The 23,895-nt window shown below is 34.0% G+C and overlaps 1 protein-coding gene across 1 annotated transcript in view; it reads right to left on the bottom strand.

The window, feature by feature from the left end:
• Positions 1–9,530: 9,530 nt before the first annotated feature.
• The window catches only part of LOC117100216 (homeobox protein Hox-C9a-like), an 18,602-nt gene continuing 4,237 nt past the window's right edge, over positions 9,531–23,895 (bottom strand). The window contains exons 2-3 of the mRNA XM_033239811.1: positions 10,627–10,784; positions 9,531–10,276 (exon numbers count right to left, since the gene is read on the bottom strand). Of these exons, the coding sequence (XP_033095702.1) occupies positions 10,154–10,276; positions 10,627–10,784 (281 nt within the window). The 3' untranslated portion in view covers positions 9,531–10,153. The remainder of the gene's footprint in view (positions 10,277–10,626; positions 10,785–23,895) is intronic.

Consider the following 23,895-nt stretch of genomic DNA (forward strand, 5'->3'; position numbering starts at 1 on the left):
ATATATATGTGTGTGTGTGTCTGTGTGTGTGGGTGTGTGTGTGTGTATATTTGGTGAAAGGAGAATACTAAAAAATAACTATGCTGCGGGAAACAATCACTAGATATCGGCAGAGATACACAATTTATAAGCAAAAGCTAAAATGTAAACGTTAGGTATAAATCCAGAAATAATTTCGGATTGATCTATCATATTGGTCGCAATATGGCGCATTATAGAACGAACGGAAAAATGATAATTGAGATAATTGTCACTGAACAAAAAATATCTTTAAGTGCAAGACGACAACATAAGAGTCCTTGATAGATTGCACAGGAATGGAATTAGCATTTTTGTGAAAGGGGAAGGGGAGCGCACAGAATGAGGACAGTAGTTTGGATTGAAATCTAGACTCTCCTGACTTCTTTTTCCAAAATACTCAAACATTCACTTTTTTTTTTGTTTTTTTTTTATTTATTTATTTTTTATTTATTTATTTATTTATTTTATTTTATTTTTTTTGTCAAATTTCTGAATTTTTTCCTTCGTTAGTATGGAAAATAACGACGATGACGATGAAGCTAATGATAATAATAATGATGATAACATATGCGGTGCCACAGTTTAATTGATAGGGAAAAACCAAATCAGTAAATTTGATGCTGTGGTAGGCTAATTTCACAGCTTTTGTATAATAATATAATCTTTTATAATACTTCAGAGCAACTAGAAATGCATGCAGAAACCCAAGATCTAAAAAAAAAAAAAAAAAAAAAAAAAAAAAAAAAAAAAAAAAAAAAAAAAAAAAAAAAAAAAACAGACAAAAAGGAGGCAGGCTTCCCAAAAAGAGATTCAAATCTCTATCGAGTGGGTCGCCAAACACAATAAATATATCAAAACCGAAAAATTAGAGATAACAATTTCATATAAAAATACAAAATATTTTTTCAATAATAAAATGTAATATTAATAATAATAAGAAAAAATACTCGATAAAACGATTACAAAATTTTCAAATTTCTCAATAACAATAAAAATTAAAAGTTATTGCCAATAATTGACAGCCTTACGTCTCCTGAAAATACTCTTTGAGTTTATTTTAAAAAGGCCCAATACCAAACAAAAGCAGGTCGGGTTAAGGAGCAGAATGAAACAAAAATTCGACAGCAGTTCTAATGATTCTGGAAGACTAATTTAAATTATTTTCTACAACCTATCCCCTTCCCCCAGCGTAAAGATCTAGAATCAAAGGGCAGCTAAGGCCAATATCGACGTCTAAGGACCGAAGGGCCCTGGTAAATAGGGTTGTGTTCTGAAATACAATTTTAGCGGTTTCTAATCTTCTATTAATAATAATAATAATAATAATAATAATAATAATAATAATAATAATAATAATAATAATAATAATAATATTAATAATAATAATGTCATTTTGTTAGGCGCACGTATCCATCCCTAGTAAGGTTGCTCGCGGCGCTGTTTTCCACATGCCGAGTGTAGGCCTACATGTAGCCATTTTCTGCATTATTATGTGAATTAATTAATTTTAAATTATTTATTTAATCTTAATGTATATTTATTTGTGTCGGACCAGACATGGATGGGAAAGATAGGCAAAATAAGATGCAAATACTCTTCGGCGTCACCATCCATCACTGCTCTGGCGCAATCCTGGACCTAAGCAGCTTCATAGCAAGGTCTACCTACATCTCGAAGCAAGCAAACCATGGCTGACCGTCCTGGAGCTACCCTAATCGGGTCGAGGGTGACATATGTTGTTTTCATGTTCAGTGGAAGACAAATTTTATTAATTTCCTACTGTAGACCTCCCTCTTCAATTTATTATTTTAACTCCCGAGCATTTGCAACATCAGCGTAGGCCCGTGGTTGACATTAAAGATGATGAACAGTTTATTCATGGAATGAAAATGGGTTCACTGTTAAAATATATATATTAACATTAATTATTGTAATAATAATAATATTAATATTAATAATAATAATAATTATTATTATTATTATTATTATTATTATTATTATTATTATTATAATGATAATAATAATAATAATAACAATAATAATAATAATGATAATAATAATATTAATAATATTTATGTTTATTTAGCGTATGGACCTATCAAAAGTGAGACCCATGTATCTAGTAAAAAAGTGGAGGGACAAATGACCCCCCCTCCTTTTACTCTAATCCAGTTCTGACGCCAGTGCATAGGGTAGTTTAAAGTATTGAATTATAAACTCCATATTTTAATGTGGGGGATCGCCCTAGGTGTTACATATTTTGGATAATTATTTTTTATGTTGATTATCCGTTATTCGTGATACCGTAATAAAACATATTATTAAATTTGATATTGATCCGTTTTTTTTTATTTATTGTCTAACGTTTCTTTTATTATTTGTGTATTTTATTTAGGATTATGATTAATTTTACTTTATGCCTAAATAGGCCCTAACTTTGGTTCAGTAAACACCGCATTTTTACCCTATATAACTCCATTGTTTGTATTACGCGTGAAATTACGAAATAAAGTTGATGTTCCTGTATCCAAGCATGTAGCTCAGTTGGTTAAAAATGTACTATCAGCCAAAAGACATGAAAATACCTCAAAAACTCAAATAAAATTTTGAAGCTCAATAAGAGGATCAAATAAAGTATTAGCTTCCAACAAGACTGACACTTCGCCTTTGCTGGGATCTTCAAACTTTGTCCAAGCAAAGACCTATCAAAGATTTAAATATTAACGTAATTATGACGTCATTGTACATATTTTGAATATTTATAAACAGGTATTTAAAGTTTTATGTTAACGCAATTTGGTTTTTGGGTCCGCGCAAGGAGCTGACCCCAGAGCCACTGCTGTTCTTATTCTTGTTCTTGTTACCAAAACTTCAAAAGCGTCCAACGTCACCAGTTTTGAACGGACATGCAGGAAATGTTGTACACATATCCTAGAGGTGATTTCCAATAAAAACGCACATCGCCCTTTTTTAATTTGGAACCCGGAGCGTTCCTCCTACACCTACAAACAAACGACGGTACATTACTGCCATTACCACTAATAGGGCACACCGCATGGATGGTGCAGTCGGTTAAGGATGTGTTCTGAAAAAATTAAGGTTGTGAATACGTCTTGGTATTCATTTATTTATTTTATTTTATTTATTTATTTTTTTTTTTACAATTTTAAGAATTTTTAATATTGTACAAATGAACATTCTAAATAATATTTTTTTGTACAAATAAACATTTTAATTATTAAAAAATGTCTATCTTATTAGCTCTTCCAAAAACCCAATACAGTATTATAACTTGCGCCTGTACCATATTTAAGCGTTTAGGAACGCGCGGACCGGTGAGCGGTCGCTCTTGTTTTTTAAGAGTTTCAAACTAGCTAAAGCTATGTTAAACAAGAGATTCGCCCTCGACGTATTTTTAACATTACGCAACAAGTTTGACAAATTAAATACACGAAGCTCCTCTGGGCCGAGTTCTTTAGCGTAATGGTAAGAGCTTTCAACATCGATAAATTGCAGATGTAGTTCGAGTCTTTCTGACGTCGAGTTGGTTTTCATGTTTTTTTGTTTTATTCCATAATTGTTTTTAGTATTTTATTTTTGTTTTTCATGTATTTCTATTTTACTTTTTTAATAATTTTTTTGTTGAAATATCAACATCACTTCTCATTATGGAGAAGGCCTATGTTCTGATTTATGTCCAGAACGAGTAAAGATTAATTTCCATACAATCGCTCACCTTATCGGCGGAAATCGCCAAAAGGTTGTCAGGAAGGTTGAACCATGATTCAACTTTGCCGATTGCCTTGCAAATGAATCGGGCTGTCTTCTCGATTGCGTCGGGGCAGCTAGCAATGCACCAAAATTCGTTTGCAACGCAATCGGCAAAGTTGAACCAGGTTCAACATTCCCGTCAATTACCGGTGATTGTTGCCGATAGGGTGAGCGATTGTATGGAAACAAAGATTCAGTTTATAGATAATATCATTATTATTGTTATTAATATTTCATTTTGATATTATTAACGCCAATTCTGGTACTGTTGGCGCTGATTACTACAGTATGCGATACATTTTCCATTTAGAGCTGTCTCTGTGTTGTATGAATATGAAACGCAGAACGCTTTTACATTGCCCTATATTAATACCGATGTATTATTAACAGATAATAAAAATGTTACTTAATGGTACATAATTAACAATTAATTGTCTATGTTCATGCAACCCTAAAATATATATTATTGCCATCATCATCATCATCATCATCATCATCATCATCATCATCATCATCATCATCATCATCATCATTATCATTATATAAAAATAATAATAATAATATATTAATTATTATTATTAATATTATTATTGTTATTATTATTACTATTATGATTTTTATTATAATTATTTATATATTCATCTTATTCATTTTAGTCTTATTATTCTTATATTTTTATTATTATTATTATTATTATTATTATTATTACTAATATTGTTATTATTATTATTATCACCAGTTATTTTATATTTTCAGAAATCATCAAATGCGATATTTACGGAGCTATTGAAGACAAGATGTATTATGTATACTTTGTATACAGTATAAATAACGCAGTTTTATATATAGTAGCGTGTAACTAATGTATATTGGATACAAGTCCAATTAGGTATTCATGCATATTAAATCGATAAACAGTAGCCAAGTCACGATCTGTACTTAAGAGATTGGAGTAAATTCCACCAAACGTTTCGTACACAAGCGACGGGTTTTAGCGAATTAAGACCACAATACATCGACAGGGACATACCAACGGTGAATCATTACCACTTTTGGCATTCATTTTATTTGTTAAACATGATAATAAACCTTATTTTAGAAAATCATTAAGTAATCAAATTGAAAGAAATGTGATAATTGATAGAAATATTAGACCTATCACCAATATAATGATAGGTCAATACATCGCCAAGGACATACCAACGGTGAATCATTACCACTTTCGGCATTCATTGTTTTTATTAAACATGATATAAAACCTTATTTTAGAACATTATTAAGCAATCAAATTGAAAGAAATGTGATAATTGATAGAAATATTAGACTATCACCAATATAATGATAGGTTAATACATCGCCAGGGACATACCAACGGTGAATAATTACCACTTTCGGCATTCATTTTATTTGTTAAACATGATATAAACCTTTTTTTAACATCATTAAGTAATCAAATTGAAAGAAATGTGATAATTGATAGAAATATTAGACCTATCACCAATATAATGGGTAGACAGGCCTATCTGAAGTTTGCAGTACTCATAAATGATTTGTTAGTTAGCAACAAACTCTGACCAAACAAAAGTTCCTTTAAGTAGGTCATATCCATAGTGTTCCATGGGTATACGATATCCGCTTTCCGATTTGCAATAAACACCTTAAAATATTCGACTATCTGCTTGACATATATACCTCGTTTAAACCCTTAGGATGGAATGGTAACAACTTTTTTATCATCCATCAATCACATTTTTTGTATTATAAGACAACAAAAATCATCGCTTGTTACCTTGCTTTTAATTTTTACGGTGCGACTACTCAATCGTCGAATATCATGAGCGAACAAACAAAAGTGAAGAAAAAACAAAGGATATATATATTTAAAGAAAACAATGAATCAATCAAATGATATCATTGTTTATTACGTCATCCAAGGATTCTGAACAGAAGATTCTAAATCAATCAATATTTGTCCATATGTTAATCTGGTAGTCTTACTAAATTTCTAAACCATATGTGAGTGCGACATCACATAACAAGTGTGCAAATCCCCATGCCGTGTTCTTTATTATTAGCCTTACCTCCTTCTTATCGCAGCATCTAGCCCTACCGATTAGTACATCTTTATTTCCATTGTAGTTCTGATCATGAACTTGGCCGTTCTGGTGAAAATAACGGCTTGTTTTGTTACAATTTCAAGTACAACGGATTAGCATCTGTGGGCTTAAAGATGATATACATTTTGATTAGTTAATCCACCCCCTTGGGTAGATACACAGATAAACCACCGTCCATCGCAGCAAGACCTAAGGAAGTGCATGTCAATATTTCTTGCTTCTCTGCGCCTTTTGAATTTGGTAAACGGGTAATTTTCGTATAGAACTGGTACTTTTAAGATAGTTTTCAATATATTTCCAAAGTTTTATCCTTGTGTGAAGACAGTAAATTGTCAATGAGCTTATCTTACCTGATTGAACTAATGTGCAAATACAGTAGGCCTAACTTAGCAATATAATATTTCTGTAAACTATCTTAATTTTTAGTAATAAATAATAAGCCTATTTGTTTATTTATCATTCATTTATTCATTCATTCATTCATTTATTTATTTATTTATTTATTTATTTATTTATTTATTTATTTATTTATTTATTTATTTATTTATTTATTTATTTATTTAAGTGCATAACACATGCGCCAAGGATTGTCAATAGAGAATATATGACTGTCCTACTTGTAGGTGACAAACATACACAAAACTAAATCACAATATGAAGTTTAGGGAGTGGAGTTGTTTTGGTCGTCAGAAAAAATCCTGCAACACTGACAGGAATTGAACCCAGGACCCTGCAAATCAAAAGGCAAGCATCTTAGCCACCAAGCTATTCAACTCCAGACCAATCACAAATCCAATGAATATATGTGCCTTATACATATCAAAAAGTGACAATAATCATTTTATTGTGTATCCTTTCAAGACGTGGGAGGGGGGTCACAAAAAAGAGTGTGTTTTGTGCTGTGGTTTAGATTATTTTGAGTCACTTTCACAATCAATATCATCCTCATCAACACCACCACCACCACCACCAATAGATCAGTTGGCGAAACGGTTGCGGCTTGGGCGTTCAGCCTGGAGGTCGAGGTTTCGAATCTTCGTGCTTTTCGCTTATCTCCTTCAATCGCTTTACCCACATTGTCTCTCACTCTCCGCCTAGCAGTGGGTACCTGAGTTAGAAATATCAGAGTGCTACTATCTAATACAACGTTATGGAATACTCCCCAAGCTGTGTATGTGTTTCATAAGTGTTTAATCCAATTACCAGGGTAATAATACTAACGTGAAGCGTAAAGGCATCAACAAGACTGCTGCAGGATTCACATCGGATCCGATCCGAAATTCGAACCGCGTTTCCGATGCGCCGAACGGTATTGTCCCTATTCTTACACACAGATTCGACTTTCTGACCGGGTCGTTGTGATCAACATCTTCCTCATCATCATCATTATTACCACAACATCACTATCATGCAAAAGCCTATTTATAATAAGAATCAGTTAATTCGTGACCGATTTTCTTTACACACAAATAAAAGAAACATTTTTATAAATTCTATAACTTTCCTCTTTGCTTTTTTTTATTTATAGAAAGTATACTGTACAAATATTTACACGATTGCAAATAAAAAAGTTAGCATCTCATAGAAAACAATAGTAAATCAGCTGGAAATTTGAATTTATATTTCATACACTTGCGGTAATAACATTTATAGGTTATCATCCATAACAACTTCGTCATTAATCAAGAGCACTTGTTACATTATGTTATTTCGTTGGGTATGGTCTTCTTTTGTAAAATAATATATTAAAATATATTTACATAAAAATGTTTTACAGACCATTTTGCCCAAAGACATATATAATAGGAGGAAACCACACAACATCCTCCATCCACCCCACCCGTTAACCTGATTCCAGCCTAATAGTATCATTTTAAATCAGAGGTTGATTTAACCCTTCGTGGTAAATAAATATTATTATGCACTTTTCAATTGTATCTCCACCCTTTCCCTTCGAACCGGCGGGCCCAGCTAGGAATGTAACTTTCGATAGAAAATTTTACGTTCGTCCCTGCTATCTATAGTCGGGAAATACTTGAAACCCTATTCCTATTTTTTTTCTTTCTCTCCCAATTCATTTCTACGTCAGTCCCAGATTCATCCTGGCACTGCGGTGACACAAATAATGTACGTCCACAACTTAGTCCCGGCTAGTGCCCCGTTATTGCGCAGGTGGGGGAAGGGGTGTTGGGATTACAATTGACAAATGCATTAGTTAAAAAAAATACATTTAGTAACAATTTATAAAATAATTCAATACAAAATAAATAACTCTTTTGTGAAAATGTGTTAAACGTGTGCTGAGAAATACAGGAATATTTTCCCATTTTTTGGATGACAAATGATATAATTTGGCCCTGTCAAAATCTGCGTAACGTCACTATTAAGTCTTCTAGTAAACAAAATTCCCTACACAATTATATTATATACACGCTATGACTAACTGCAGCAGAAATTATAGCGTTTTTGCAGACATTTGGTTAATTCATTTGTACAAAGGTCTATGCAGCGATATGCAGGCACTCTTTGATCACAGAAAAATATATGGCCTACAGTGTCAATTCGCTAGCTTCATGTATTTAAAGGAATGTATAGAATAAAATGGATTTGAAGTCCATATAAGGCATATCTACAAATATTCACAATCAATGGCGTATCTACAGAAAGGGGGGTGCGCGGAGGAGTAAAACAAACCTCTCCCTACCAAGTGTCCCCTTCCCACTGGTAATTCCCAAAGCAAAAACTTTACGCTTAAGTAGTAAAAAAATTACCTCGATATCATTTTATTTAGCTAGCTAGCTAGCTAAAGCCCCCTCACTTAATCATCGAGCCCGCCCACTTTCATTCCTGCCCCACCCTATCATCCTCCATTACAGCACCCCTAGATACGCCACTATTTACAACAGACACAGTAAAATATAGAAACGATTAGAAATTAACAATAATTGTTTGGTGGCCATATGTAATACTGATACATTTTAAGAGAAATTACAATAGAAAGTTAAAATGTGAAATAACGGTAATAACAATGATAAACTGGGTTAACTTTGATTATTATTTACAATAAGTAGAAATTACCAGTGTTGGATATCTGTAAAAACTGTTAGATCATAATGTTCCATGAAAATCTCGATCAAAGGCAGACAAGTGTCAGGTGTTGCACCAGGGGGTGGCGCCAGAGGAGAGGGACAATGGGAACCAGGGCGCCTCCGTCGGGGAAAGCTGCCCCGTCAGAAAGAAAACACATTCTGTCGGGGAGAACAATTTTACGTTTTTTGACAGATTGTTGGACTCTAAAATTTATGAAATAAACCTGCCAAAGCAATAAAGTGTCATAGCTTCCGGAGGCTCCACCCTGGACACCACACCACATGAGGGGTTCTGAGCAAGATATTACCACATCCACTTACGCTCTGGTGCGACCACCGACAAGTGCAAAACAAAAAGGCACAAGCCACTAAAACATAATAATGTACTTGAAAACACAAAACCATCTTGCCCACGCATAACAACAGCAAATGTCAAAAAAGTGAAAAACGTCATGTCAGATGAATCCATTATTAGTGGCATACTATAAATAAGCCAATGGAATAATAATTATTGTGTCGCTTAGCAATCATCATTCTTTCTAATCACATAATGTTAAGATTAATGAACCTGCTTTCGATATTGTACATCAATAATATTGAAGGTATTGTTTATTAACATCTTCAGAACAATGTTACATTGGAATGTTGAAAGCGAACTTTACACTTATGTAAAAAAAAACAACATTTTTTAAAATAAAATTAATATCATTTTACACACTCAATTTTAATTAGGAATGTTAGTCAATATCAAGATGTTGGAATTATTTTTGTCAGTTACGATCACGTAAACAGTGCAATTACAGGCATTCAATACAAATGACTTAATGGGTAAGCGGAGACCTTATTTGCATATATTTAAATATTTGCATAATCTAAATAGGCTTAATTTTATTCTAAGCTTCTGGTATTAGTCTCCGGTGTAGGCGAACATCATACAGGAATGTTTACTCACTTGCATAAGATCGGGCTTATATAAAAATATAGACAAATGTCGGCAAAAATGCTATGTACATAAACAACAGCTTTAGTAATGGAAGACAGCCAATCGTTTAGTCAGAATAGGCCTAACCACGTCAAAGGCACAGAATCTATATTAAGCGTGTCGCGTATAGAATTGTTGATAGACTGCTGTAATAATTGTTTTCGTAGTAATTTTCAGGCCACGTAGAACTTCAGTGCAAGATTAGCCATGTCGCGTCGCATCTGCTCGTTGTCACGCTCTTCGCGTTCCATAGTGCGTTTCATCTTCGTCCGTCGGTTCTGAAACCAGATTTTTACCTAGAAAATAGAAACATCAGCAAAATAATAGCATGTGCCAGCTAAGCAAAGATATTCAAAACTTCTCTAAATGGCAACATATGTTGGTTGGATTAAAAATATAAAAAAATATAATATTAAACGCACACATACACCCACATCATAAAAATCATATATACACAGTTGACGTATTATAGGAACATAAATTTATTTGGAACGAATATTTCGTCCTGTCCTACACACCCCCCCCCCCATACACACCCACACATATAAAATTAAAAAATAAAAAGATAATATACAGTATATAGGTGTGATGTGATATAGAAAGCGTAAATATACTACTTTTTTAATGTTAAGACCAATCAACCTACCTGTCTTTCTGTAAGGTTTAAAAACTGCGACAGCCATGCTCGCCTTTCTTTGCTCGGGTACATGCAACGTTGAAAGTCCCTCTCAAGGTGCAACAACTGCAGCTTAGAATATGGACGCCTTTTCGGTCTTCGACTCACCAATTCTGTCGTGTCCGCACCTTAATATTAATGAGCAAAGCTAAATGATTACAGTATCAATTACCAATTTAGTATCAGTTATGAATATAATCATTTTATTTGCTGTTCATGACTTAGAGGTCTGAAAACAAACGTTTTGTAGACTTTTCAGAACTATACATAGTACAGTAAATCTATCTTAATTCGCCATGCATACTTCAAAGAAAATAGAACATCACTATAAAACAAATATTTTTTGTGAAGAATTTACATCCCCTCCGAGTGTGCAAAGGATTTAAAAAATAACCTTTGCTATGAAAAGTTTTATAATGTTTTAAAACCACATGTGCAATGTATACAGTATAGTTAGGCCAATCAGAAAAATAATAATATTGATATATTGATTCATCGCTTATCATTAAATACTGTCATTATAAACCAATTTCATTTCATTTAATCATCTCCACTATCAGACTGGAATAAAATAATTGAACTATTTGTTAAAGATGGTTAAGTAGCCAAGTAGATCGATTAGATGTCACTCATCGATATATTATTAAAAGGTCCTTGATTGGCTTAAAGATTCACAAGCGTCGTTAATGACAACCTAATCGAGGTCATGAAATTTGTTGCTATAAGAATCACAGGTACACCTAGCTATTGTTATTATTATTATTATTATTATTATTATTATTATTATTATTATTATTATTATTATTATTATTATTATTATTATTATTATTATTATTATCAGTATTAAGCTGAGTCAAAAGTTACTGTGCATGTATTTGTATCTTTATACTTTAAAAAGTCAAATGACGTTAGTGTGTGGTTCAGCAGTGGAACACTTTTAAATCGGCCAATGGTATTAGTCGTATTATTATACGATATCGAAATGTATCACGGGTCCAAAGGGCCAATCAAATTTCAGTTGTTTAATTTGTCTATTTGAGTGTCTTCCTCCGAGACATTTTTTTTATCAAGGGGACGTGGTGTGTATGTGCATGTACTGTAACTCCTTAGGATGATAAGTAGCAGGCTGGTTGTATAATTAGATAGTTACACCGAGAATATTGAGTGTTACGTCATTCTGATTACTGTAAAGGATCTAATTGGATAATGTTAAATAGGCCTATATCCGATTCAGTAACGTTAGCTGCATTAGATCAAGATGCAAATTATTGTTTTCATAATATTAATACTACATTTATTTGGACATTACAGATCTCTCTAAAGGCTTTACACTAAGCTCTAGTATTTAATGTAATATTAACGGTATCTGTTCACTGATCGAATGCTATGACAAATATCAATACTTTCCGCTATGAGAGACGATTTATTCACATTCGGTAAACTAAACTTGCAGTATTGTTGGTAATTTATCGATAATTAGACCTTGTTTAGCAATATGGCAGCCGATACTCTAGTTTTTGATATATTAAATTAGATACATAATCTAGTTGACTTATTTTGAATTACCATGGGTAAACTATAACCAGAAATATAATTTGAATTTATTCTATGTTAGTAGGTCAAGCAACAATAGATGGCTCTACCAGGCTTCTTATATATTAAAGCGTCAACAAATGCTGAAGTCTCGTCGACCTTGACCCGAAATGCGTCGTGGTTTAAACGCACCACGGCCGACCTCACGCAAGGGGCCTACGTTTGTGCTCATTTCCTTTACACAGACAATGATCAACGGTAATCTTTAGCGCCATTAATGAATAAATAGATTAATAAATTAATCGCTGCAAAATAACCATACTTTATCGAAATTGTTATAACAAATGTTGTTGGTAGTAACAAAAGGACTAAAGATAATTAGCACACAAATACCTATTCAACACAATTAACTTCACAAAAGGGGCTAATGATCATGCACGGTAGGCCATTTATGGAGAAATATAATGAGTATCAGGGTTATATTGTTTACCGGATAGGCCTAGTTTTATTATCTGGGCCTAAGCCTTACTAGGGAAACTAATACGCAATCAGCGCGTCTTCACGTTTTCTTATTAACATTAAGTTTAAAATGAATGAAGGAAAACAATGATTAAGTATTTAATATTTGATAGGTTCGTTACAAATTAGGAGCGACGTGGATTGGTGCAATATATATTCAAGCACTGTTATAATTATTTATTTATTTGTTTATATTATATGTACATATATCATGGCTATAGGCCAACAATATAGAGATAAACTCTAAACCGTCTTGTGGTAATACAGCATATATATATATATATATATATATATCTGTCTCTTATACACATCTAGATGTGTATAAGATATTTCAAATAATGTTTATTATGGTTTTATCAGATTTAAAAAAATAATAACATGATTCAATAAATCGTTATCGAATCGTGCTAGCGTGAAAACTTCTCTTATTTCTTTTATTTTCTATATGAATAATTGCTTTTTAGCTTTTTATCGTTGATTGTTATCGTCATAGTGCAACAGACCTTAAAGGTCTTCAACAAAGATTAAGGAAATATATTCATATTTCTCCGAAAACCACTTGACGGAACCACAACTATGGCACCAAGCCTATATGGATCGACATAAGTAGGCATACTTGATAACATATTTGACATTTCAAGCTGGTACTGACGCTCGACAATTTTCGCACGTGATTGGACACAAAATGAACGCATGTGCACATTACAGTACTCAGGTGTGGATCATGGAACGTGGATATAATTTAAGCGTTCATCCTGGCAGAAAAAAAAAAACAAAACTGCGGTTCCGTCATTCATGGTGTCGCGTGCCAGGCGACTTTCCCATGCGAGTGACGTGATGAGGTCGTCCTTGACAGTTTGTTCGATGTTTTCTGTTACTACCGCAAATACTATATAATAGTACAATATATTACATGTGCTTGTATCATTAATCATTCATTATATATTCTTATTCATATTTCCATCTTTCTTATAATCCTTGTATTTTTTTTTGTTTTGTTTTGTTTTTGTTTTTTTTTTTTTTGTTCTTCGTCCTCTTTCTTTTTTCTTCTCCTGTTCCTACTGACCCTCCTCCTCCTTATCTGCTTCTTCGTCTTGACACATGCACAAAATCAATGCATGGGAACGTGGTCCTCTTTATTACTTTTATTAAGTTTTCATAAGGATGTTCCACACTGTTTCTTATTTATCATGCTTAGTACATAGAATACTAGTACGGTAATCATAAGGCATCTGCAAAGTACATCAACAACAAATACAACTGCAGAAGCAGCTCAGTGGAAGGAAAAGTAGATATACCACCATGAAGGAGCATCGCCATCCGTAGAAGCACCCATTATTAGTGGTGATAAATAGTAAAGTATACCTACGACGCAGCTTCTGATGTGTGAACCATTAGAATCAAAGTCGTGTCGTTTTGTAATTATTGTTTACATTCATTTACCTGAATGAATTGTCTACGTGTTGTTCAATCCAAACACGGTTTGCGTCTTCACATACCCATCACAATGTATTCATGACGTACATTAATTATTTTTCGCTTGACAAACATGTTTAAACCCCTGATAAACTTTAGCACTTTAAATTGTATAGACTATCAAAAGGCAACGCATGAAATGGACATTCACACATGTTTAAGTGTAATTACTGTAGTACAGGTTTAATATGGACCTTTCCGATTGCACGGCGACGGTAGGACGTAGAAATTAATGATGCCACTAACATTCAACTGCGCATTCGAGAACGTTAAGTAAAGTTCTCTTCGTCGCGTGGATTCTAGGACGCAATTTGGCCAAATCAATGTATGCAGCGAATGTAGGACCTCCGGTAGGACGGTCACGCATGAATGATTCCGTTCTAGCGTCGCATCGGGAAAACAAATCGAAAGCTTAAATGTCGCCAGCCCGACAGATAGCGTAAATGTTCTTCCGTCTTTGGAAAACCTAATGAAAAATTGGGCCAATAGGAATACTCCAATATGAAAACAACCGGACCATGTAACCTGTTCTGAGATCTTAGGTCGTGTACGGGTTATTAATTACTAACAGAGGAAATATATAGTAAAACAAGTGTCTAACCCTGGATAAATTTCATTTTCCAAGAACTTTTAATCAATCTCTAAGTGTTATCTTCCGGAGAGAAACTTACTAATGTTAAACCCAGGACAAAATGAACTACCGGTACATTAAAAACAATATAATACATGACGTATTGTTGTTAAACCCCACCCCCCACCCACTAAACTTTTGCTCTGGTATGTTCAGCCGCAAATCTGATGACATTAACAAGAGTAGAGGAAGAAACATTGATATAACACGTGTGTATGTATTAATAAACCACCGTCACTTTATATTGCTTTTTTTTTAGCGCATTGTGTTTCAAACTAAAAACAAATCCGGTGGAAAAAAAGTATATTAGTAAGACACGAGAAGCATATCATGATGGTTTATGAGATACATATTTGAATATACAAAACTGGGGGAAAAGTTCCTAGTTTTTAAATAATATTTACAAAAATCAGTATTTCATTAACCATTACAGATTCTTTCGTCAAATAGGCCTAATGCTGTTTGTGTCTTAGAAAAAAGAAATCCGTTTTAGGCCTACAATATATCATTTATTTTGCCTCAGGAGGCTCACTTTCAAGAATAATGTTTGTTGTATGCCCGTTTTAATGTAACAGTAAAGTTTAAAAGAAATAAAAACCCGTTTACAGTTTTGACACTTACAAAAAAAAAAAAAACAAACAAACAAACAAACAAACAAACCACAGCCGCACTTCCACGTAGTGTTTGTGATATCTGGAATGACCTGCCCACGCACATTCTGCAAAATCTCGTTTGAAAGCATGCTGGCACCGTCCACCCAGTGACGCTTGCCCCAAATGAACGGTCATCTGAAAACATACCCAGAGTGGCACACAAGCCTTGGCTTAAAAAGTCTCGGAACCAAAGAAAACCAAATCAGTTTCTTATATTATAATTTGAGGAATTTGCGCCAACATTTTATGCATGTCAGAATTAAGATTAGTAGCAATTCAGAACCGGATTAAGATAAAATATAGGCGTATATTAAAGCTTGTAAACTTTTACCCGTAGAGAAAAAGTCCGTAAAACTAAAAGAACACACAAAATGCCCACACCAACTAAATCCTCTCGTGATAATGTCGGATAATTTTCTGAAATTACTGTAAATTTTTCTTGTAGTATTATAAGATAGTGGACCAAAGGCAATCCCCCACATTCTGTGTGACCATTGCCGATTATTATTTTAAAAAAATGAATACTAATACAAAATGCTAGGATATAGTTGAAGCATTATAAACTTAACAAATTTCTGGAATCTATAACGCATTTTTTTTCGAGAGGGTAACTTCTCCCTGCTCACGTTTGCTCCTAAGTTTACTCTGTGCCCCTCTTTTCGAAAATCCTCTACCCGCCACTGGAATAGAGAGTCTCCTGTTCAGGCAGGCCTATTTCTACTATGTACTTACTTTACTATTACTGTAGCCTACTACATACCCTACTTTATAATTTTAGAAAATATTCGATGCAAAGCACAGGTTGATTTTTTTTTTCTCATTTGTCCTGTACCAACTACCGCCTTGATTGATGCATCTTTCAAAGGATACGGTGCATAATCTCAACGCGTTGCTCAACATAAAACGCGAAATAAGCTACCCTTCCTATAGGCCTGTATTAATTTATGAAACACGATTACTGAATTCAGTCCCTAGCGACTAATATGTCTAACGAAATTAGTAGTCATTTTCGATAAATGGACACATGTTTTAAGTATAGTAATGTCATGCGCAACTAAAGTTGCGGAGGTTACTGTGGCATCCTGGTACTTTTTAAGACTTGTTATCGTTCCTTTTGATGTTTTTATCTGTCATGCATTCTGATTCTCGCTTGGCTAAAATTCTGCTGGAGACCACCTTACCCGTTTCCTCACGGGGCTTACTGATTTTTCGCTTGAATTATTATAGCCTATAAATACGTCAGTACCGTTTCTGTCACGTGACATGAATCATGTTCACTATACATTAATATATATATATATATTTCAAATGTTGACAACCGAAAACGTTTAACGTTTGCTCATTTGATTTAATAAATACACTTGTCAACATACTCCCCGAGTTTTTCTCTGGCCTTTTTTATACTCACTAATTCGTATTAATTTTCGTATTTATACATCATAGGCACTGTAGAATATGTAACTAGTAGCAAATAGTAACTATAAATAGTAAATATCACAAAGGTTTTCGGGCATTGCACTTCCTACCTTTCCTACTAGTACTATTAAAAGTTATGGCATATATAATTTAGCTCCAGCGTTTTACTAATATTTTGTTTCCGTCGATGTAGGTACTTACTGGTTACACAAACTAATGTTCCGGTTACTGACTGCAACCTTTCTTTCAAAGAGAATGAAGTCTAGGCCAACATCAATATTCTGTCATCATATACACATTGTTTATTCACTTTACACTACATACATTACATACAAACCTGGTTTCTATAGGTCATCATGAAAAGATTAATCACTTAAAATTTAGGTTTTTATTCAATCCGTTTTTGTGAGTTTAAAGGCGGATTGTAAAGCACATCTGTGCATCGACATCGCCTTGTAGTTTGTGCTTATTCATGATTAAGAAAGCCTTGCTAAAGATGTAATGTAAACTGGAAATGTTTATCAAAATAATTAAGATAATTAAACATACTGGTCAGTTTCAGGCCTACTGTATATTATTTTTTAATTTCGATCAACAATGAAAGTTTATGTCCTCTTATGTTTCAGAGCGCGATTAACTGGGGTGTGTGACTGAATCTATAATCAGTCCCTGTATATATCACCTTCGTAGACGTAACGTAAAATAAATATTTATTTAAAAATCTTTATGTTTAAGCCTCTCAGGGTGTTTGGAACGTTATTGTCTGGTAGGTAGACTTTTAATAGTGGAACAGCACGGTATAATTCAGTTTGGGTTTCAAACTTCGTGGGGTTTAGACAACAACATGTTGAAAACAAAAAAGGTACAAATCCACAGTGACTGATTATAAGGGAATAATATCTTTTTGAAACTCATATTTTGATCACATAAACCCGATCGTCAAACGATTACATTGTATAGGGGCTTATCATCTGATTTAAGTTACAACTTTCACCTTTCCGCGTTGATCTCGTTCAAGTCAAGCATCGCGTAATCGAGCATGCGCGAAGTACGGTAATCATGGTCCGCCGATCAATCGACAGCGGGCATGTGGGGTATACCGGGTGACTGAGGGGAACTAAGATACGCTAACTACTGTATGATGTGACACCAGTGACAAGATGTAACTGTGGAAAGGGGGAGGAGCTAGGTTAATTGGTGACGTTTGTGATAGAATAGAATTTCTACGTATATGTCATGCTTACAATATTTTTAATAATTTTTGTCCTTCGTATCTTAAATCGAATTTTTATCATTTAAATAACTGCCATCACTACAACACTAGAGGAAGTAATCTTAATTTTAGAGTGCCAACATTTAAATCAGTAGCTCAAAACACGTTTGTATATCAAGCTATTAAAAATTGGAATGCTTTGCCAAAATCTGTTAAAAATAGTGGATCTTTAGAAACTTTTAATAAGAATGTAAAGAAATATTGTTTTGATAGAGCCAAGGGTTTGGATTTAGTTTAATAATGTTAATCTGTAAAGAATTTTTAATTTGATTGAGCTTAAGTTTTGATTCGTAGTTTGTTTTTGTTTTTTTGTTTTTTTCATGTTCTTGTAATTCAATTTTTCTTTATTTTTAATCATGCGGACCCCATTGGAAATAAGTTCCAATTGGAACTTTTATGGGCTATCCGGCATCTCTGGAATTTCGTTCCCCCCCCCCCATTTTTTTGTGTATGTATTTTCTTGTATTTTATGTATTTTATAATGACTTGTGTTTTTGCTGTAATTTTAAGAGATGCAAATAAATCAATTCAATTAAAAAAAATTCAGTCTGCATCAATGGTCCAGAACAAAATACATGATCTACACAGTAAATTACTCGTGAAAGTTTACAGCTGGGTCGCAACAAATAGTTTGAAAACCAGGGGTGTAGGCCTACTGGATTCAAGCGTCGAACAAGGTGCAGAGCATCAATGAGCAAGGGATTTGAAGAAGTTGTTTCCTCCAACCGGTTGGCTCATAAATTCTTACAAGTCAAATAATATTGGATTGGAATAGATTTGAACGTGTCTTTATAAATTATAAAATCTAATTAGAAAATTAAAGGAAATAAAAAACATTTTAGGTACAATGCCATTGATGGTACTCAACAATTGATCATTACGTCATACATGTCCGATTTTGGCAGTATTAATATATTGTTTACTTTTGATTTGCTAGAGGTTATGAAAACAAGCGCTGGCTTGTTAGCTACTGACTCTGAATAAAATGGTTTAAAAAAAGGTCCCTCAGACAATTCAGGGAAGGAGCGGCGCCGACAACCCCTTGTATTCTCCCCAGAATAGGCGTAGACTCTACTCTATGAGCCGTATTCTAGGCACTTTGCTCTCTCTAAACCACCATTTAAGGCCTGCCACAAACCACACAATCCCCAATCTGGCCTCCATACCCACCCCTTTTCTTCCTTAGGGGGATTGCATTCGACAGTTCCGACGCATTTGTCTCAGCCGATCACTGATGCCTCGTGTGGCATACCAACTTTTGTGTAAACGATTCAAGTCCAGTACGAGTCTTGAAATGAAGCAAATGACAAATTCGTACATCTCCCTTAGTTTGTTTAAAAAAAAAATCAAAATTCCCAAGATTGGGTCTAAAAATTCCCAAGATTGCTTGAAAAATCCCAAGATCCGCAGATTATTAGTATATATAGGCCTACATACAACTTCATTTAAAATTCCAATTTTAAAGATTTTTAAAATAATTTTATTATAGTGACTAATCTGTACTGTATGACGGAAACAGTGTCTGTATTTTTAAGACCAATAATGCTTTCGTTTTGATTTTCAACTGTTTGGTGGGGGATTGGAGGAGGGTGGTGGCAATGTCTTATATGAATTACAATCATATACATAAAATGACTGGGCAATTGAAAATGATCTAATAGTTTCATCTGCTTTTGTACAGGTAAATTCAAATATTAGTAGACAAATAAACCAATTTGTTGATGTTTATATGTTTAAAAATATTTGAAGTATGATGAAAACGGCTAAACAATAGCCTAATCAGAAGAATTGGAAAAAAAAAACAAAAACCAAAAAACTACTAAGCTTCCAATGGGTCTGTTATTTTGAACAACTAAACAGACCTTATGCATACGCAACTTTCAACTATGGTGTTATAAGGCCCTTAGCAGCCTATTTCTTCACTTCTTGATAGGAAAAAATTAAAAATTTCGTATCATTCCAAAAATCCCAAGATTTAATGAAATGTTAACAAAAAATCCTAAGATCCCAAGGTGTCATTAAAAATCCCAAGATCTTTGGATAAATCCCAAGCAGTCACTATGGTTTCACTGTGATGCGCTTAAATAAGTACCGGTACGCTATTAAAGCTAATAGGTCCTCGTGCATGTTTGCTACATAAGGCCACAACAAATTCGATATAATAATTTAGACTCTTCAACTGTCAAAGTCACTCCACACTATTATTGTTATAATAATCAACAGAGTAATTGCAGGTAGGCCTATTGCTAAACGCTAAGCCTACTACTGTTATCAGCTTTGCGCAATATGAAAATGGAGAGACCTTTAACAGCAAAATATAAAACATGATCTGATGATAAAATATCGAATTCATATTTCGATGATGTTTTGAATAGGAATGATGATTTTGCTCGACCTGACGTGTTATCGTATTGAAGTTCAGTAGTACGCCCCAAATACTTGCGAAAAGAAACAAATCTCATAAGTAATTCTCATGGGGATATGTTATGAAACTGGGAACTTGGTTTACTGTAGGCCCTAGCTTACTTAACGTGTGTGGGGTTGGGGAGTCGGTCATGGTCATCGCATCAACAACACAAACCAGTAGACTGCAATATCTGGACAATTCCATAATCATTCGCCGCACACTGTCTTGGTCAGTTTAAACATGGAGGAAATATATTCATAATATAAACAATACAACACATGGAGGTTAAACCTAGTCAATATTATTATGATCTGGGCCTATATTATATAAAAAACATTTTGTAGAGAGTTTTTTTTTTAGATGTGATTGGTAACTTTATTCAAGCAGTATCGTGCTTTATCTTTAATTTCTAGTCTCCATAGCTCAACTGAGCAGCAGAACTTTACCAATTAAAATTGTAATAGGGACATTGCTGATGAAAACGCCGTTTCCTTAATAAAACTTTATCAAACTATAAACAATCATTATGTTTCAATCATGGTGGTACAATATAAATATATATTAATACCTCTATATTTAAAAATTTGGTTTTCAATGGGCATAAACAATGCTCTGGCCCTTTGCCATCCTGGCTGGAGGAACCAAGTTTAGATAAGAATGCTCTGTACTAGAAATAACGTGTAAACTGTAGAAGCATCTAAACTTTATTAAAATAAAATAAAAATTCCCAAGCGTTTCGCAAGTGGGTTAATGCCCTCACATGGGCGCCACAATCACCTGAATATTACACTAGCGTATAATGTATAAATACACAGTGTCTATAGTTTATTGTCTTTCAATTTGACTTCTGTTCGATTTATTTACATACGCCTACGTCATGTAACATTAATCCTTCTTTGGTAAAATATCAATAATTGTTGGAACATCGTCTCGTGGCTGTGGACTTTAAATGATTAAAGCACGAGTATCAATTTGTTTAGATTAAAACACACCTACTTACAACAGCCAAACAAACCAATAAATCAAATAATTCAATAAATCAATAATTCAATCAACCAACAGTCACTCACATAGCGCAAATATACACCTGAAAAAGGGCAATATTCTGTGACTTTCTAAGTATTTCTTTAAGTACCGGTACGTTGCTATTAAACAATATTAAAAATCAAATAATTATTATAGTGCACTAATTTTAATAACGATCAAAATGGCAGTTAATCTGTTGCGTTTGTTACATTTATATTGTTATAAATCACATATTTTTAAACAACGATGACAGAAAAAAATGGAATTAACGATAACTTTTGTTAGGAATCTTGAGGAACGACAAGCAATGATAAATGGCCTTAAGTATACAATGAAGTGTAAATATTAAAGAAAATTTCGTTTTACTCTTTTTCTGTGCTTCTTTCAGTTTACGAAACATAAGTTAATATGGGGAGAGGTTCGGGAACACCTGATAGGCCTATTATTGTTATTATTATTATTATTATTATTATTATTATTATTATTATTATTACTGTTAAATGTTATTAATAGTTAGGCCTATCCATTTTTTTTTATTCAAGTACACTTTAGCAAGAACCGATTGCTTGTAGTAATTAGCAATATTTCTACGACCCTGTACACCATTCGTGGTCATAAATCAAACACAACCATCTTCGGAGATTGGCATGAAGCCATATTTTACCCAGTTCAACTGTAAACATTTGGGATCAGTGCATTGGTATTAGCATCAGACGATCCGCGATGTTCAGACCAATGGTAATAGGCCTTATGCCTATTCTTTATAGAGAGCACGGTGATAGATGGGTCGACGATGATGATGATAGGATGATGATGATGAAGATTTTAGGTGGTTGTAGGCTATGGTGGTGGTGGTTGTGCTTAGTGCCATAGTGTAGCGAGGAGATTTCCCAGCAGGGGACCGAACGATGGGAACGTTAGCGGGATGCACCATAGGCCAATCAGAATTTCTGGTTTTGAAAAACAAAGGCTTATCTAATCAGGGGTGGCGCCAGCGGATATGAGGCCTGGGGCCAGACTCCTCCTTCTAGGCGGGGAGAGTTGGCTCGTCCGTAATAAAAAAGAAATATATGTATTTTCTACATTAGTAGACTCTAAATCGATTAAATAAATCTTTTAAACTCCAAAATCCGCTTAGCGCACTGGACAATAAAATAACACCCACTATGGTCTCGTCGTGGAATTCAGTCAAGCCCCCCTCCCCTCCACCTCCCCTCCGCCCCAGCCGAGGACCTTGGCGCCACTAAATCTAATCGATTTTTGGGTTTCAGTCTGTAAAACTTTTTCGTCTCCCCGGCAATTTTTTCCCTGACCTTGCACCCCACTGTCGGAGAACAGCTGGTGATGATGATGATGATGATAAAGCATGATCACTTTATTTTTAGATAATGATGACAAGAAATTGGCAATCTATTCTACATAATGTGACTGCTTTGGTGAATATCGATTATTTGAGGTAATGATTTTGATGACAATAATAGGCTACACAAAAATCCTAAGCCGTCTGAAATCAAATATGGATCCCTGGGCATTGTACCTCACTTTATAATTTGGATCATCAGCCTAGATGCATCTCTAAATAAACTCAGTACGCAAGAGATCACGAAGAGCAACCCATTAGATAAGATAAATATCAAAACCACATTTCAACTTCTTTATGTATCAATAATGAAACCCCATGCGACGCAGAATTACGGGTGGATTATTTAGGTCAAAAGAGAACGGCTAGTCCACGCGTGTTGCCCAATAACACACGCAGAGAAACACTCACGCACACGGACATCAACACAAATGCCGATAGATGCAGAAACATTAAGACAAGTCGAAAAGAATTCTATTCGTATGTGATTTAAGGAGGAATTGTTTACTTGATTGGCCAATTTATAACTGGTATAGTGTACTTTCGTGTTCATTTTTATTTGTAAACTTACATTTACTTAGGATTTGAAAAATTGCAATTATGCTTATTTATCTTGTGTATTTTGGTATCGTTGTAGTTATTTTTCAAGGGTTATTTATCGATTGTATTAATGCATTAATCGTTTGCGCAACATATATTAACATTTTTTCTATATTAAATTGAAATATATTTTCTGTAGTTATAGATGTGACATTTCGCTTTATATTGCTCGGGGACTGTGTAAAACGTTTTGTCAACCCTTCTTAATCTCCATCCATCATCTGGCTGATGGTTATGCTCGTATCATCTACATCATCGTTATTGATCAGTATTGTTCCGAAGGCTCATGTTGATCTATTATTATTCACTACCCCCACCCCCACCACCACCACAAAAAAAAAAAAC

Source organism: Anneissia japonica, unplaced genomic scaffold (assembly GCF_011630105.1).
Source record: "Anneissia japonica isolate Jap-2015-1 unplaced genomic scaffold, ASM1163010v1 scaffold6788_len1366326_cov149, whole genome shotgun sequence".
Taxonomy (NCBI): domain Eukaryota; kingdom Metazoa; phylum Echinodermata; class Crinoidea; order Comatulida; family Comatulidae; genus Anneissia; species Anneissia japonica.